At 45.5% G+C, this 18038-nt stretch overlaps 1 protein-coding gene across 5 annotated transcripts in view; it reads right to left on the reverse strand.

Moving 5' to 3' along the window:
* Positions 1–18038, reverse strand: part of LOC144597837 (putative voltage-dependent R-type calcium channel subunit alpha-1E) — a 411899-nt gene that overhangs the window by 14798 nt on the left and 379063 nt on the right. For all 5 annotated transcript variants that reach the window (XM_078407483.1, XM_078407485.1, XM_078407488.1 and 2 more), the window contains 6 exons: positions 15893–15998; positions 10762–10869; positions 9158–9258; positions 6876–6982; positions 3477–3582; positions 744–848 (listed from right to left, as the gene is read on the reverse strand). In XM_078407483.1, the coding sequence (XP_078263609.1) occupies positions 744–848; positions 3477–3582; positions 6876–6982; positions 9158–9258; positions 10762–10869; positions 15893–15998 (633 nt within the window). The remainder of the gene's footprint in view (positions 1–743; positions 849–3476; positions 3583–6875; positions 6983–9157; positions 9259–10761; positions 10870–15892; positions 15999–18038) is intronic.

The raw sequence follows: 18038 nt of genomic DNA on the forward strand, positions 1-18038 counted from the left end.
ATCTTAGGTTGAGGGATGACCTTATTGAAGTGTACAAAATCACCAGGGGGATGGATAAAGTGAATGCTCACCATCTTTTTCCCAGGGTAGAGGATTCCAAAACTAGAGGGCATGGGCTTAAGGTGAGAGGGGAGAGAGTTAAGAGGATCTCAGGAGCAACTCTTTCACTCAGAGTGTAGTCCATACCTGGAACATTCTGCTTGAGAGGCAGATACAATTATAATTTTTGAAAAGACACTTGGACTGACATATGTATAGGAAGGGTTTAGAGGGACATGGGCTAAATTCAGGTGAATGGGACTAGCCCAGAATGCCTACTTGGTGGTCAAGGACAAATCGGGCTGAAAGGGCTGTTTCCATGCTATATAACTATGATTCTACTGACTGGTGCATAAAGTACGTGAGTGAAAAAAGAATTATAACTCTACACCAAGCATTGACTTTGAGCATTAAATATGGTACACATATTTAAGCTCCAAGAGCGCTGGCATGGGTTTGGATAATTTTGTTACAGCGAATGCTGTAGACTGAGAAGTTAAGTGAAAGAAAAGATGTGATTTCTTCATGGATAGTTTTTACAGACACGATAAGGATAAATTATTTTGCAGATTACCGAGCCAGTCATCTATCTATTTAACAACAAATGGAATGAGGTGAGTGGGTTTGGAGAGATTTCTTTACAGCATGACAAAGGAGAGGAGCAGACAATAAATACATGGGGATAGGGAGGAAACTGTCCTTACCTCAGACTCAGTTTCCAGTCGAGGCATAGACACTGCCCGGCCCTGGTTTTCAATGGGGAGATAGTGACCATAATGAGGATATTCCACCTTAACTTTCTTTTGTTCCTGTACATAAGAAACCAAATAGACACACTAAACAGTTCTGACTATATGATAAACGGGTAAATATTGTGCTTAAACATGTGTACAGACCAAATCTTTTGCCTCAAACCTAATTTTCCACAACTTTCAGTCATTCTGCTCACGTTTGGCTTTGAAGCTCTGCATGATGGGAAGACCCGACCTAACGATGTAATCATTTCTTTCATCATTCTCGATTACCGATTGCCAAGTAGAATACTGCATGCTTTTGAAAAACTTTCGCTGCTGTTTATTTCACTCTAGCAATAAGGTTTCTGTACACAAGCTATCATTTAATAGAAAAAAAACTTTGCGATAGCAATGTAGAATTTACCTACTGGAATGTCTTTAATGTGTATTTAAAATCTTTATTTAATGTCCCCAATTAAGTAATGAGAACCAGAGTCAGTCAGGAAGGGACAGATCTTATCTGTTCAATTCCCCGACTCGTATGCCAGTATGACTCCAATAAGTCAGAGCAGGGAAAATTATATTAAAAAAGATAAAATTGCAGGCAGTGAGTGATGGTCAATGGTTGAACCCAGACTCAACCATAGTGGACAGCGATGTTTCTGTGGTACAACAGTGGCACAAAGAAGTTAATATAGAAAAGTGAGATAATGCATGATGTGTGGGATGGGAAAAGGTAACGTAGATTTAATGGCATAGGTCTAAAGAGTGAGCAAGAACAGATGGACAGAAAACAGAGATCAATATTGCACAGAAACTTCGGTCTACAATGTTTGTGCCGAACATGATGCCCAGCTGAAGTGATCTCATCTGCCTGCATATGATCCATATCCCTCTGGAGGATGGATCCTCATGGATCTATAGGAGGAGGAAGAGGATTGAGATGCACATGATACTGGCAAGGCTAACATTTATTGTTTGATTTTTTTCCCCCTGCCTTTTAGAAACCACTAGCGAACTCCTCCAGATTCAGATGAAGGGTCTCCCACGCTGCTGTGCGAGAGGGAGTTCCAGGATTTAGATTCAGCAGCAATGAAGGACCAATCAGGATAACGCATGGTTTGGAGGGGAATCTGCAGGTGGTGGTGCACCCACGTATTTGCTGCACATCCACCTTCGTGCAGGGGTTTGTGTGTTTGGGAGCAGCCCGGGCACTTTGAGGTTGATACACAGAGCAGCAATGATGTGCTGGCGATGGAAGAAATGAATGATCACGATGGTGTATGGTGTGCTAATCATGTCAGCTGCTGAACTCTGAATGGTGTTCTTTGTACACAGACAACAGCAATAACGTGCGCGTGCTTCAATCTATACATAACCGTGTTAATTTGTGCAAATCTTTTTTATTTGTACAGGCCGTGGCAGTTTAACCTTTCCCCTAATCTACACATTCACTGCTGACCTTTATATGCCATGCTGATCTACCCAACATAGAAACATAGAAAATAGGTGCAGGAGTAGGCCATTCGGCCCTTCGAGTATCATCCAGCTGAGTATCCTGTACCTGCCTTCTCCCCATACCTCCTGATCCCTTTAGCCACAAGGACCACATCTAACTCCCTCTTAAATATAGCCAATGAACTGGCCTCAACTACCTTCTGTGGCAGAGAATTCCACAGATTCACCACTGTGTGAAAAAAAACGTTCTCATCTCGGTCCTAAAAGGCTTCCCCCTTATCCTTAAACTGTGACCCCTTGTTCTGGACTTCCCCAACATCGGGAACAATCTTCCTGCACCTAGCCTGTCCAACTCCTTAAGAATTTTGTAAGTTTCTATAAGATCCCCCCTCAATCTTCTAAATTCCAGCGAGTACAAGCCGAGTCTATCCAGTCTTTCTTCATATGAAAGTCCTGCCATCCCAGGAATCAATCTGGTGAACCTTCTCTGTACTTCCTCTGCATTTTCCCAGGCAATTTATTGGGACTCCCACTAATCAATTTATTTATTTTTAAATTTGTACAGTGATAATCCAAACAGGCCCCACTATTTTATGGCCAGCCTGGTAATCTGCACAAAGCCTGCTAATGCGAGCATGCTCTGGTCATCGTGACTCCACCTGTTTACCTGTTCAAAGCTCCAGTGTTCACAAATGTCAACCACTACTCATTGGTGGCTATTCTGTGAGTCCCGTAACATCTTGCTGATCTCTGCACATAAGTTCACAAATGATCGGAGCACAATTAGGCCATTCGGCCCATCAGGTCTACTTTGCCATTCAATCACTTTGCCATTCAATCACGCCATTTATATCCCTCTCAACCCCATTCTCCTGCCTCCTCCCCATAACCCCTGACACCCATACTAATCAAGAGTTTGCCAGTCTCCGCCTAGAAAATATCCATTGACTTGGCCTCCACAGCCTTCTGTGGCAATGAGTTGCACAGTTTCACCACCCTCTGACATTTTCCCAATCTGTACGTTTTATAATCTGTACACATTGTGCTAATCAACTTGCTCACATAAACAGACTATTGTTGATATCTCTTCATTCTTCCTTCATATCTTAAACCATTCTCCATCATCCATATCCCACACCTGATTTTATATTTATAGTCAGTCTAGGTCATTGGCAGATTGCAGAGGACCCAACACCTTCCCTCCATCCATGTACACTCCAACCTGGCTGGAATTTGAATCCATACCTTTGGCCGTTGGTTGTGGATTTCCTCTCCTTGGCCTGAAGTTCTGCCTTGCTGGAACATGACTGGGGGTAAAGGTACCAATGGGGCAAATTCACTCCTGCTATCCCTGCAAGGGAGAGAGAATGAAAGAAAGTAAGTAGGAAGGTGTGTTTCTACTGCTGCTTGGCTGGTCTGAGCTCACATTGAATTATTTCTTAACCTCAAGTACATCTGACGATTACTTTCTCCAATCTAAATATACTGTATCTAATGATCTGCCCCCTCCCCACCATCCCCAGGGTAGAGTCCCAGACATTCAACACCCTCTGAGAGAAGAAATGTTAAGGCCCCTTTTTTAAAGTGTCAAGTTTTAAATGACAAGCCCCTCATTTGGTTGTTATGTCCCGTTGTTTGTGACTCCCACACTTAGCATTTGCCTATTTTTCAAAAATTCGCAAAACTATTCTACGCGGCACAATATTGTATATTATTGTGGTGATGAGGCCTCGCGGTCGATGAGGGGAAGACAATGGGGACCCTGTGTGGGGGACGGTGGGAGAACAAAGGGCACTCTAGTTTAGAATCCTCTGCCGAGGGGATAAGTCTGCGTTTGTTTGTTCCAGTGAAGGCTCTGTGCACAGGGCAGCTAGCCAACAGTCGCTTGTCTTTTTCTATTGTTTTCACTTTTAATTTCAAGTTTTTGTGTACCTTGTGTGTTGTGACTGTCGGCAGACCAATTTCCCTCTCTGGGGATCAATAACGTTTTATCGTATCATATCGTATCGCATTGAGAGACTGTGTACTTGTGTATGGTCAAGTGCTCCTGTATATTTGTTCCAGATCCTTCCTTTTTTTGATCTACTTACACCCAGAAGTCACCAAACGTGCAAAGAGACATCAAACATAATGCAATATGTGGCAGACTGCCTTGGGGGAAATACACTGGAGTAACTCAGGCAGCATCACTGGAGAAAAGGAATCGATGATGTTTCGGGTCAAGACCCTTCTTCAGACTGAAAGATAGGGAAGGCCGGGATCCGGCCTTGTCACCTATTCCTTTTCTCCAGAGAAAATGTCACCTATTCCTCTTCTCCAGAGATGCTGCCTGACCTGCTGAGTTACTCCAGGATTCTGTGTCTATCCTTGATAGTAACCAGGTACTAGAGTTGCATTATGGGAAGAGATACCAGTCAATCTCCCATCAACGACATCCATGTCCATAAGTGCCAAAGAAGAACATCCTCCTGGGGCCGAATCAAGCTGGGCTGAAGGGAAATGCCTCAACAGACTGAGAGCTGGTATTGGTCGTTGTAAAGCCACTCTCAAGAAGTGGGGTTATATAGACACTGAAGACGTCATCTGCATATGTGGCACTGAACCACAAACTATGGAGCACCTATTGAGATGTCCTCTATTGGAGCACGAATGTAAAGCTGAGGGCCTCGCAGAGAACAATGATATTGCTAAGAGTTGTGTTCAGTTTTGGCTGAAACACAATATCTAGCATGTGTGGACACGATAAGGAGAAGACCAGCATCTGTAGTTCTCCTTCCAAACCACCTGCCTTGGGGGAGAGTGAAGGTTGAAAATGGCACAGGTAACTCACTCGGGCAAATGCTGCAGGGTTGAAGACCATGTCAAGGTTCAATAAAGGACTACGTGTGTCTGGCCTGCTGTCATTGCACTTTAATTGTTATCCTTTTGGTGGGTTGCAGCCTTATATTTCACCTGTGTCCATTCCCACAAGATCTCACCCCTTGCTGTCAGTTTGAATAGGGCTCGTAATCAAAATCCCAACCACGTTGGCCATGGATTCTCATCTCATCACGTACTGGACCCTGGCAGATCATGTATCCAATTATTTCTCTCTTTACCCAATCATGCTTCTAACTTCTGATTTCCCTTCTCTTGATTCCAACCCTCTCCTCTGTCCCACCTCTTCCATTGATCCCAACCCTTTGCTTGACCTCACCCTACCCTCAATCCCATCTGGCCAGGTGTAAGATGTTGTACTTTGACAAGTGTGATGTCTACAGTAAGTGACAGGAATCTTTGAAGCATTGATGCACAGAGGGAGCTTGGGGTGGAGGTCCATTGGTCCCTGAACGTGACAACACATGTAGATAGGGTGGTAAAGAAGGTGTGTGGCACACGTACCTTTATCAGTCATGGCATTGGTAGATAGGGTGGTAAAGAAGGTATGTGGCACACGTACCTTTATCAGTCATGGCATTGAGCATAAAAGTTGGGAAGTTGGATATAAAACTTTGGTTAAGCCACATTTGGAGTAAAGGCACCTTGTGGCGGCTCCCAATGGTCGGGCCATACCACTACCGACCCCTCGGCACGGGAATGGACCGGTCCAGGGGGGCGGCCCTTTGCTACGGATGAGGACGAGGACGAGGTTTTGGGCGCGATTTTACTCCGGCAGACTTGACCGGTCTAGCAAACGCAATAAAATCAAACCCCCCGAAATACCCGGCTCCTCGCCTTTATTTTGGGCCTTTTTCGACGCGCCACAACCTCATGTTTTACGCTGGGGTTATGTGCTTAAAAAGCAGCGTGTAATTAAAATATGTGTAAATTAAACATATACGCGACTGTGCTATCAGCAGTAAATTTGAATGCATTATTCCAAAAATACCAGCAGGTAAATCAAGCTTTGGTATAAAAGCTCTATCTCAAAAACACATAAATCAAACGCACAATCAACACGAGGTGTTTACGAATGAACTGCAGGTGCTGGTTTATACCGACGATGGACACAAAGTGCTGGAGCAACTCAGTGGGTCAAGCAGCATCTCTTGAGGGAAGGAACAGATGACAATTTGGGATGGAACCCTTCTTCAGGCACGCGGTATCTAAAACATAAGGTGCATGTATTGTGGACAGTTCTGGTTGCCGGATTAGGGGAAGGATGGGGAAGCTTTGGAGAGGACGCAGAGGAAGTTTACCAAATTGCTGCCTGGATTAGACGGTATTAGTTATAAGGAGTTATAAATTGGACAAGCTTGGATTGTTTTCTCTGCAGATTCAGAGGCTGAGGGGAGATATGAGAAAAGTTTATACAATTATGAGAGGCACAGATAAGATAGACAGTCAGATCCTTTTACCCAGGGAGGAAATATCAAATACTAGAGGGCATAGCTATAAGCTGAGAGGGGGAAAGGGAGTAGTTTTACGTGGCAAGTATTTTTACACAGAGGACGGTAGGTGCTTGAAGAGCACTCTAGTGCAGGTGGTGGAAGCAGATACAATAGTAATGCTCAAGAGGCATTAAGGCAGAAATACTAACAGGCTGGGAATGGTGGGTGGGATACACACTGTGTGCATGCACTTTAACAGACTGTAGCATGCAAAGATCCATAGCTCATGAATACACCTACAGCACTGTCTGATCAGCCATCAAATGGAACTTACAAGTCAGGTCCTCTGTCCGCCTGCAGAAAGGGCAGACCCTTAGTGCTGGAGATAATCTGTGGAGGCAGAGTGGAAGCTTCCATCCGCTGGAACATGGGCGTCCGGCTCTGCGCAAAGAGAGGAGGTGCATTCGTCATATTGCGTCAGTCCGCAGCTCAGAGGGCACCTAGCTCCTCTGCACTCGCATCATCTCCCCTCGCTCAAACTACCAGCCCCTCCATCATGTCTCTACAGTTTCTGGGTCTGATCCCAGAACAACCACATTTAAAGTCAGAGTGGTGCAGTGGTGCAGCGGTAGAGTGGCCGCCTTACAGCACTAGAGACCCGGGTTTGATCTAGACCATGAGTGCTGTGCGTATGAAGTTTGTACGTTCTCCCCATAACCTGCGTGGGTTTTCTCTGGGTGCTCCGGTTTCCTACCACACTCCAAAGACGTGCAGGTTTGTAGGTTAATAGGCTTGGTAAAGTTGTAAATTGTCCCTAGTGTGTGTAGGATAGTGTTAGTGTGTGGGGATTGGTGGTCGGCGCGGACTTGGTGATACAAAGGGCCTGCTTCTGCGCTGTATATCTGAACTATACTAAACTAAACTAAAAAGTTCAACCATCTGAGATGAAAGGAAGCAGAATAACCACTCTCTCCGCCTACCGAGGTTCATAAGTTATAGGAGCAGAATTAGGCCGTTCGGCCCATCAAGTTTACTCCGCCATTCAATCGTGGCTGATCGATCTTTCCTTCTCAACCCCGATCTCCTGCCTTCTCTTAACCCCTGACGCCCATACTAATCAAGAAACTCTCAATCTCTGCCTTAAAAATATCCATTGATTTGCTCTCCACAGCCATCTGTGGCAATAAATTCCACAGATTCACCACCCTCTGACTAAAGAAATTTCTCCTCATCGCCTTTCAAAAGGTGTGTCCTTTTATTCTAAGGTTTTACTTTATTCTCTGGTCCTAGACTCTCCCACTAGCGGAAACATCCTCTCCGCATCCACTCTATCCAGGCCTTTCACTATTCAGTAAGTTTCAATGAGGCCCGCCCCCCCCTCATCTTTCTAAACTTCTGCGAGTCCGAGCCCAGTGCTGCCAAACGCTCATGATATGTTAACCCAATCATTCTTGGGATCATTCTCGTAAACCTCCTCTGGGCCCTCTCCCATGACAGCAGATATGCGGCCCAAAGCTGTTCACAATACACCAAGTGCGGCTTTACCAGTGCCTGGTCTGACCTGCCGTGCCTCTCATCAACAACCACGTACAACATTGCTCTTACACCCTCTCTCTCAGCTGGGCTCCTGAATTCTGTTACTCACACCGAATCATTTACAGAGCATTCGCGCCATGCAGTGGTGGTAGAGTTTGCAGTGTTTGCACTTCAGCAGGGACCATGCTGCTGCTGATTGTTGGACGGGGTTGCACCCAGTCAGCTGAGGCGCTGCGTGTGAGGACCCCATCACTATCTCACTAATTACACTCAGTCCCATTTGCCCCCACCTCCCCCGTTTCACCATCCCATGCTCCCCTTGTCTCACCTCCTCTCATCTTACTTTCATTTTCCCTCTGGCATCATGGGTGCTGACCTCCACACCAAACCACTCAAAAAGGCAGCCAGTATCAGCAGAGACCCACACCCCCCTGGCCACATACTCGTTTCACTCCTGTTATCAGGAAGAAGAAAGAGCCTGAAAACTGTAACGCCCAGGTTCAGGTACGGCTTCTTCCCTACAGCCATCAGGCTATTAAACACTGCAACCTCCAAATGAAATACATCGACCTGGGGGTATTATTGTCTGTTTGCTTTTCTGTGTTTGTGTGTTTGTGTGTGTGTGTGTGTGTGTGTATACATATATATACATGTATACACACTGAACTTTTTTTTCTCATTTATTATGTTGTTTACAGAGTACTATGTTTACATATTTTGTTGAGCTGCTGCAAGTACGAATCTCATTGTTCTGTCTGGGACATGTGACACTTGATTCACTATCAACCCTCCCACCTCCTGCCACTGAAGTCCATCTGCACGCATGATCTCACCCAGTCTCTTCCGAATCAGTCCCCATTTTACCTCATTTTAGAATTTGCACCTCCTTGCCACCACTCCTCAGAACCAATTCATCCCGGCCACCTCCTCATCAATATCACCCAGCCCATCCCACCCATCACACTTGCTTCACCTGTCCTCCCTGATTGCACCTGTCCCATCACTCCTACCCTATGTTTAGCTCAGGTTTCAGTTTCCCAGTGTCCGTGGCATTGTTAATGCCTGTCCCAACGCCAGTACCTGCTCTTCCTGCAGCATCTGATACTTTTTATTTTTACTCTGTTTGTAGTAATCCATGATCATCATGGCTGCATAGATTTTCCCAACTGTTAAGTCCGTATCTGGAGGAGAAAGGAAGATGGAATCAGATTCATATGGACAGAGAGATACAACTCAGAAACAGGCCCTTCTGCCCACCAAGTCCATGCCAACCAGGATTTACCTATTTACATGAAACCTGCATTGATCCCATATTCTTATTCTGTCCACATCCCCCCATCAAATTCCTCTTCCACATCCACTCCTATCCCTAGGTTCTTAGACCCTGGGGTCTTGGCCTAAAAGCCCTGTTGTCCTGGCAGCACCAATCCTCTCCGTCATCCGCCGCCATCTTGAAAACGGCCTGCTAATCGAAAGTATGATTTTACAGGATTGTATGCAGAACAAAGAATTTCACTGTAACTGGGTACATGTGACATTATCAATCATTAAAGGCAGAGTATAAATAGAATTACCATATGTACTGTGACTTAACAAGGAACAGGGATGATTCCTTGACCACACAGGGTGGAACCCACTGTTTAAAATGGTAGTGTGGTACAGGCCAATATTCTCTCCAGATGGAGTACACATGGGCCCAAATCTGTCTTAATATTTGGAAAGGGAATGATTTCAGAGCTGTATTTGGAGGTCCAGGATGAGACTGTGAAGTCCACAAAATTCTGGTTCTGTTTAGGAGATAAATTTCAATCCAATTCAAAAACCTGTAGGGAAGTTCAGGGAAGTTGTGCTTCTTAACTGTGATGTGACCTCGCTACGTGAGGATAATGGCTGCTATGTGATTAATGAAGTCCGTCGGTGATGTTACATACACCGATCGGCCAAAACATTGACCACTGTCAGGCAAAGTGAATAACATTGATTATCTTGTTACAATGGCACCTGTCTAGGGGTGAGATATATTAGGCAGCAAGTGAACAGTCAGATCTTGAAGTTGATGTGTTGGATGCAGGAGAAATGGGCAGGAGTAAAGACCTAAGTGATTTTGACAAGGGCCAAATTGTTATGGCCAGACGACTGGGTCAGAGCATCTCTGAAATGGCAAGGCTTGTGGGGTGCTCCCGGTCAGCAGTGGTGAGCACCTACTGACAGTGGTCCGTGGAGGGACAAACCACAAACCGGCAACAGGGTGTTGGGCGCCCAAGGCTCATCGATGCGTGAGGGCAACGAAGGCTACCCCGTCTGGTCCGAACCAACAGAAGGTCTACTGTGACACAGGTCACAGAAAGTTTTAATGGTGGTCACGGGAGGAATGTGTCACAATACACAGTGCATCGCACCCTGCTGCGCATAGGGCTGCACACGGAGGACCAACAGCATATTAGGCAGGTGGTCATAATGTTTTGGCTCATCAGGTCATAACGTTTTGGCTGATGTTCAGCGGCTGTCGATGGCCATTTATGTACTGTCCACGATGGACCACGCCACCTGGGGAGGGGCAAGCTTTCCTTGGATTCCTGACCCAAACTATTAATAGTTCCTCCCTCCACAGTCCCATCCTCTCTCCACAGATGCTGTTCCCCCTGCTCAGTATTGCTAGCAATCTCGGTGTTTGCTTTACTTACATGTGTGCATGGGAACCAAGAGATCGAGTGTCTTCTGGGAGAGGTGCGGCCAAATTGTCATGATCTCCTTGCGCAACTCTGCATCCAGCAGCTGCTTGTCCGCACCACCTATCAAAGAGGTTTATTCGGGAATCGCACGTCAGTATTTATCAGCTTACCACTCACAACCTGGAGACTGGTATTGGATAATATCTATCTGTACAAATAGATGTATTGGATCAATCTTTCCTGGAACCACCTTCCACTTGCCAGATGTTGCACCACTCCTTCCCCTCACCTCTCGCTACCAGCTAGCACCCATTAGTGTGAAGAAGTGCCCCAACCCAAAACATCGATTGTGAAGTCAGTCAAGTCAAGTCAAGTTTATTTGTCACATACACATACACGATGTGCAGTGAAATGAAAGTGGCAATGCCTGCGGATTGTGCACAAAAAAAGAATTACAGTTACAGCATATAAATAAAGTTAATAAAGTTACTATAGTGTAGACAAAATTTAGTCTCTGGAGTTATAAAAGTTGACAGTCCTGATGGCCTGTGGGAAGAAACTCCGTCTCATCCTCTCCGTTTTCACTGCGTGACAGCGGAGGCGTTTGCCTGACCGCAGCATCTGGAACAGTCCGTTACTGGGGTGGCAGGGGTCCTTCATAATCTTACTTGCTTACTTGTCCGCACAGAAGATGTCTGATATATATACAAATAAATATTTCTATATCATGGAACAGATGGCCCTTAAGATGCAGAGCAGGAGGAACCAATCTTAGAAATGATGTCACCAGTTCACAAGTTATAGGTATCACAAAATGCTGGAGTAACTCAGCGGCTCAGGCAGTATCTCTGGAGAGAAGGAATAGGTAACATTTCGGGTCGAGACCGTTCTTCAAACTGATGTCAGGGGGGGTGGGACAAAGAAAGGGTATAGGTGGAGACAGGAAGACAGTGGGAGAACTGGGAGGAGGAGGGGAAGAGAGGGACAGAGGAACTATCTAAAGTTGGAGAAGTCAATGTTCATACCGCTATGGGAGAAAAATTGTTGAACCGATATTGTTCTGAGATATTGAGCAGGAACCAATCATTGAACAGATATTTCTCTGAGATACTAATTGGGGACCAATCATTGAACAGGTGTCTTCCTGAGAGAGGAACAGGAAACATTGCATTGCTCAATAAAGGTACACTGGTCTTCACTTCTTCCTCGAATGGAGGCCTGGCCAATACCCTTAAAGCACCACTCCCTTTTTCTTGAGATGAACTTGTTTTTACATTGGGCAACTTCTCCAAACCCATTCACTTTTTCCAAGTCAAAGGTTTAGTTATGGTAAATTGCATGGACCCAAACTAAGCCTGTCTCGTTACAGGGTAGATAGAACAGGCCAAGTTTCAGTTCTACTCCAGACCTGTTCATCAACTGCATGGATGACTACATTACTGCTGCCTTCTGCACAATTACACTCTCACAAAATGTATTACCTTTGCTGCCAATGTCCATCCTGCTTCACTGGCTTGTGGCCCGTTCCTGATTCTTCCCCACCCTTTCTCAAAATCTTTATATCCAGTGGAGAGGTTAGTGACCAATATCTATTGCAAGTCCACAGTTTCTTCCACACTGTTGTGAGACTCCTGAAACAACCACCTCTTTCACACCATCTTCCTGGAGGTGCTGCCATCTAATCTTAGTTGTGACTTAGTTGAGACTCTTGGGTGTCAAGGGTTATGGGGAGAAGGAGGGACAATGGGGTTAGGAGGGAGAGATAGATCAGCCATGATTGAATGGCGGGGTAGACTGGATGGGCCGAATGGCCTAATTCTGCTCCTCCCACTTATGAACTTATGAACTCCATCTCATTTGGTTATTCATTTATTTTACTTAATTTTTTTTGCTTCAGATTGCACGACATTCCTGCACCATGCTGCTATTTTTCACGTGCTGCTGTATTTATTGTTGTATTTATCATTTACCATGTATACCATTTACTCTGTAAGCTTTACATGAACAAGGAATTTCATTGCACGCTGGTGTATACAATATCCTCAGATTCTTGAACCAATCTGCACAACTCTACTCTGAGGAAGGGTCTCGACCCGAAATGTCACCTGTCCATGTTCTCCAGAGAAGCCGCCTGTCATGCTGAGTTACTCCAGCACTTTGGTTCTGTGTTCGCACAACTCTAGTGCTACCTCAACAACACAATCCCACAGACTACCAATTCTACCACCATGGACTTGTTCTCTCATTGTTTTGTGCTAATGTCTTTTATTTTGTAGTCTTTTTCTTATCACTACAAGTAGAACATATGCAATTTATGTACCATGTTTGTATAATGATGGTTTGTCTGAATGTATATGCCTGTGCTGCTGCTATAAGCAAGTTTTTCATTGTGCCTGTACCTCGCTGAACTTGTGCATATGACAATAAACTCGACTGGACTTGCCTTGATTCATAGGCTATGCTTACAGAGAGGAATAAAGCCCCGTGGAATGCTGCAGTAATGAGGAATTAGTTACTCCTTTTAATTTACAGTACTTAGGAGGTTCAAGTATGGTCCATGATGGAAATAAATTATCACCGGCACCGACAGAAACACAATGGAAGGCCACCAGACAGAGGGGGCAGTGCCGGAGTACCCCATGCCTATAGACAGGGCCGTTTTTACAGCATTATGGGCCCCCGGGCAAAGCAGTGTACTGGGGCCCCTACCGTTACTCTCCCCCACCCCCCTTTCCATACCAGCCCCCCCCTGTAGTGGCGGCGAAAAGCACTTACCGAAAAGCACTTAGCGATGGATTTAGGGTGCTACATTGTTGCGAAAAGCACTTACAAATCGCTGTGAGAAGCACTTAGTGACCGAAAATGTTGTGAAAAAAGCACTTATTGAACCTACATTTTTAAAGTAGTATTTATTTATTGCAAGTCACTTAACATACACAGATCAGCATGGGGCCCCTATGCTCGTGGGCCCCCGGGCAAGTGCCCATCAGGCCCATGCGTTAAGATGGCCCTGCCTATAGATAGACACAAAATGCTGGAGTAACTCACATCAGCTGGAGTAAGGCAGCATCTCTGGAGAGAAAGAATGGGTGACGTTTTGGGTCGAGACCCTTCTTCTGGTCTGAAAATGCTGCCTCCAGAGATGCTGCCTGTCCCGCTGAGTTACTCCAGCATTTTGTGTCTATCTTCGGTTTAAACCAGCATCTGCAGTTCCTTCGTACTCTATGACTATCTTCCTCTCAAGCAGATGTGTCTTATTGGATACTACTGGAGGGAGAACTGAGAGCGACTGAGAAACATCGCTCAGTGGACAACTTCTTATTCTGCGAAAGGGCAAATCTTATGGCAGCAAGCACATGAACAATAATATGAAATTAACAGTTGGGAGTTGGATGCTGACCCATTGAAATGAAGTTTCTGTCTCGTGATGTTCTAGATTGTTGAAGATAGATACAAAGTGCTGGAGTACCTCGGCGGGTCAGGCAGCATCTCCGGAGAGAAAGAATGGGTGACGTGTCGGGTCGGAGCCCTGCCTCAAATTTATTCAGATTAGATTATTGAGGTGTATGCTTTGATATGTGAACAATCTGCAAATTTGAATGATATTCATGGTTAATGCAGAAAGTCAAGGTCAGAGTGAGGAATATGAAGAGAAGGTGGAATGGAGGGATATGGTAATGAAGTAGGTTCTATGAGCTTGTTTCAATTCATGTTTGGGATATGGCCAACCAGAGCAAGCATAATTTGACCATGAGATGCTGAGCATGTATCTTGATAGCATGGATTATCTACCTTACAGCTCAGAGGTTAGTTAAAGGTCTGCCACATCAGAGTGGGACTGCAGGCCTTAAAGAACAAAAAGAAACTTTCATAATACAGTGCACCTCGAAAATAATTAATGATTACTGACTGGTGTTAGAATTTACACTGCTCCAGAGGTCGAGAAACAAATACATTTTTTTGTTTTGCATTTTCAAATTGAAATGATAGTGAAATGCAAACCAGTAACCAAGGTTGCTGAATTCCTAGTTCAGCCACAGAACATGAACGTGGGTTCTGCTATAAGGTAGATATGCAATGTAATGGCTGGGTGGTGGAGAAAATGGAGGGTCGGTTAGATTATGGGAGATGGAGAAAAGATTGGGTGAATGTTAGCTGAAAAGATGGCGACGGGTGATGTGTCGAGACATCAGAACTCAAAGTCATAATGCGATGTTAGGAATGAGGCATAGAGCAGGAACAGGATGCGACAGACGGGTGAGAGAAAGGTAGATGATGAGAGTGAGAGAGATGTGAGTGTGTGTGCGCGGTGTGAGTGTGAGGGAAATGTGTGAGTGAGAGACGTGAGAGAGTGGTGGGTGAGAGTGGGAGACGTGAGAGTGAGGGAGATTAGTGTGAGGGAGGGTAAGATTTTGGAGGGGAGGGAGTTTGAGCGGTATGGCAAGAAAGTGTGGGGTAAGAAGGGATCTTGTAGAAACATATAAAATTCTTAAGGGATTGGACAGGCTAGATGCAGGAAATATGTTCCCGATGTTGGGGGAGTTGAGAACCAGGGGTCACAGTTTAAGAATAAGGGGTAGGCCATTTAGGACTAAGATGAGGAGAAACATTTTCACCCAGAGAGTTGTGAATCTGTGGAATTCTCTGCCACAGAAGGAAGTGGAGACCAATTCACTGGATGTTTTCAAGAGAGAGTTAGATTTAGCACTTAGGGCCAACGGAATCAGGGGTTATGGGGAAAAACCAGGAACGGGGTACTGATTTTGGATGATCAGCCATGATCATATTGAATGGCGGTGTTGGCTCGAAGGGCCGAATGGCCTACTCCTGCACCTATTTTCTACGTTTCTAAGAGAGATGTTGGGATAGCAGGAGCTACCCGATGAGGGTTCTGATTGGTCATAACCTGAAAGCTTAATTCTATTTCTCTCTCCAATCTGTTGACTATTTCCTGCTTTCTCTGTTTTTGATTCAAATTTCTAGCATGTTAGGTTTGTCTGATAAGTCATTCTACGATGCCCCCTGGGATATTTACCAGCACAGAATTGCTGCACAAACCTCCAACACAGTTCCTGTTGTGGTTTAAGTCCAGTTAAGTTTTGTGGGCTGGTTGGTGTGACGTCAACACTGAATGTCCTCTTACCTCTAGCAAGCTTGATTTGAAGTGCGGTTCTGATCAAGCCCATGAGCGTGGAGGTGAAGTGAACAGTCTTATCCTCGCCGACAGGCATATTCATCAGTACCAGTCTCTAGAAAGGAGAAAGACAGTGAGCCACAGCCAGATCCAGCAATGCTGCTTTAAAATCCCATCTCCATACTGGAATCTAACTACATCCCACAATAGCTCCAGTGGATCTAGCAGGTTATGTGCTTCCTTGCAAGCTCATCATTTTTCTCTACCCTTATCTCGCCTCCCCCCTCCTGTCACTAACTTCTCTCTCCAATTCCTCCGTGTCTGCGCTTTCCTGCCACCGAGATCCCGTTGATTGTTTATGGTGCCCCATTGGGTAGCCAACATTGTGAAGACATGCCTGTCTTATCAGATGACCTACCAACCACCCTGCCCCACGATCTCACTACAGTCTTCCCAGCACATCCACGCTCACTAGCCACCCCTTGATCCACGAGAGATGGCTGGACCACTCTTCACTCCCCTTCAACTCTCCCACCTCTGGGATTTTGATGACAAGTGAACAGAAACATTGAAGCTAGATAAGTGCTCTCTTGTTTCGTACACTGATAATCTCCCCTCATTTTTGTTTCTTGGCAGCAGTCTTTGGGTCGGCAACCTTGGAGAGTGCATGAGCGCTGGGAACCTTTGTACCCACCGACCGAGCGATGAACGAGCTCACATTCACATTCTGCTGAGTGAGGTGCCTCGTCCAGACCCCTCCTGCAACTGTAATTAATTAATACCAGATGCATGGTCACCTTTATCCTCATAGATTAATGGAAAATGTTCAGCAGAGAAGCCCATTCAGGCATTGACTGTTCCAGTCAACAAAGAGTCATCCGGTCCCATCCCTTCTCACAGCACTGCATTGGGCTGGCACCCTTGTAGTGATGCTTCCTCCAGTGCACGTCCTCGTCGTGGTTACATGTGGTCTGGTTTCTGCCTCCACTTCCCCTTCAGGCAATGTGCCATTCCCCATCACCCACAGGGTGTGAGAACCTCTCCTCACCCCCCCCCTCTAGACCGACCCGTTACTGTAAACCTGCACTCCCTGTGATGGGACATCTCTGCTTAGGGAAATAGGTCCTCCCTATTTACTCTATTCAGGCCTCTCATAATTCCACACACCTTGGTTACATTTTTGCTCAACCTCCTCTATTCCAAAGCGAACAACCCCAGCCTGTCCATTTTCTTCATCATAAACAACTTTCTGCTGGCAACTGGCAACATCCTCGTGAGTTCCCTCTGCACCCTCGTCTTCCCTGTAATGTGGTGGTCAAGACCATACACCAATCTCAAGCTACGGATGCGTTGACAATTCCAATATAACCTCCCTGAGCCTATCTTCTGTTCCTCAGCTGAGAGGCCCTGAGCCTATCTTCTGTTCCTCAGCTGAGAGGTCCTGAGCCTATCTTCTGTTCCTCAGCTGAGAGGCCCTGAGCCTATCTTCTGTTCCTCAGCTGAGAGGCCCTGAGCCTATCTTCTGTTCCTCAGCTGAGAGGCCCTGAGCCTATCTTCTGTTCCTCAGCTGAGAGGAAAAACATTCCTCTGTGTCTTTGTAAACATCTTAGTGACCTGTCCTTCTTCCGCTCAGGACCAATGGACTCATATTCTTCCTTCACACCAGTCAATATCCTCCCATTTATGACTATGACTCGTTAATACATATAGGCAGGTGTAACAAAGTGAGGTAATATTTAATATGGTGTGGAGGAAAAGAGGGATCTTGGAGCATGCACTCCACTGGTCCTTATTGGACGTAGGCTAGGTCAATGATTTTTGGAAAGGCACGGAGGATGCTTTGCTTTGAGGGGCCTGGGTGTTCATAACGATGGTACGTGGGTGCGATTGTAAAAGCAAATAGGTTCTTATTGCCTATGGATTTGTGTAGCAGATTGGAAACATCAGGCTGTAATTACATAGAGCTCCATTGAGACTGCAATAGATTGATGTTTGTAGTGCTGGCCTTTCACCTAAGCAAGGATATCATAGAATCATCAAGTTGTACAGTACAGACGGAAGGAGGCCATTTAGCCTACAGTGTCCATACCATTTCTCTACCTGTGACTTACTGATTCCACTCATAGCCTATGGTCCGTACTCTTGCAATTTTTTC

The sequence above is a fragment of the Rhinoraja longicauda genome, chromosome 11 (assembly GCF_053455715.1).
Source record: "Rhinoraja longicauda isolate Sanriku21f chromosome 11, sRhiLon1.1, whole genome shotgun sequence".
NCBI classification, from domain to species: Eukaryota; Metazoa; Chordata; class Chondrichthyes; order Rajiformes; family Arhynchobatidae; genus Rhinoraja; species Rhinoraja longicauda.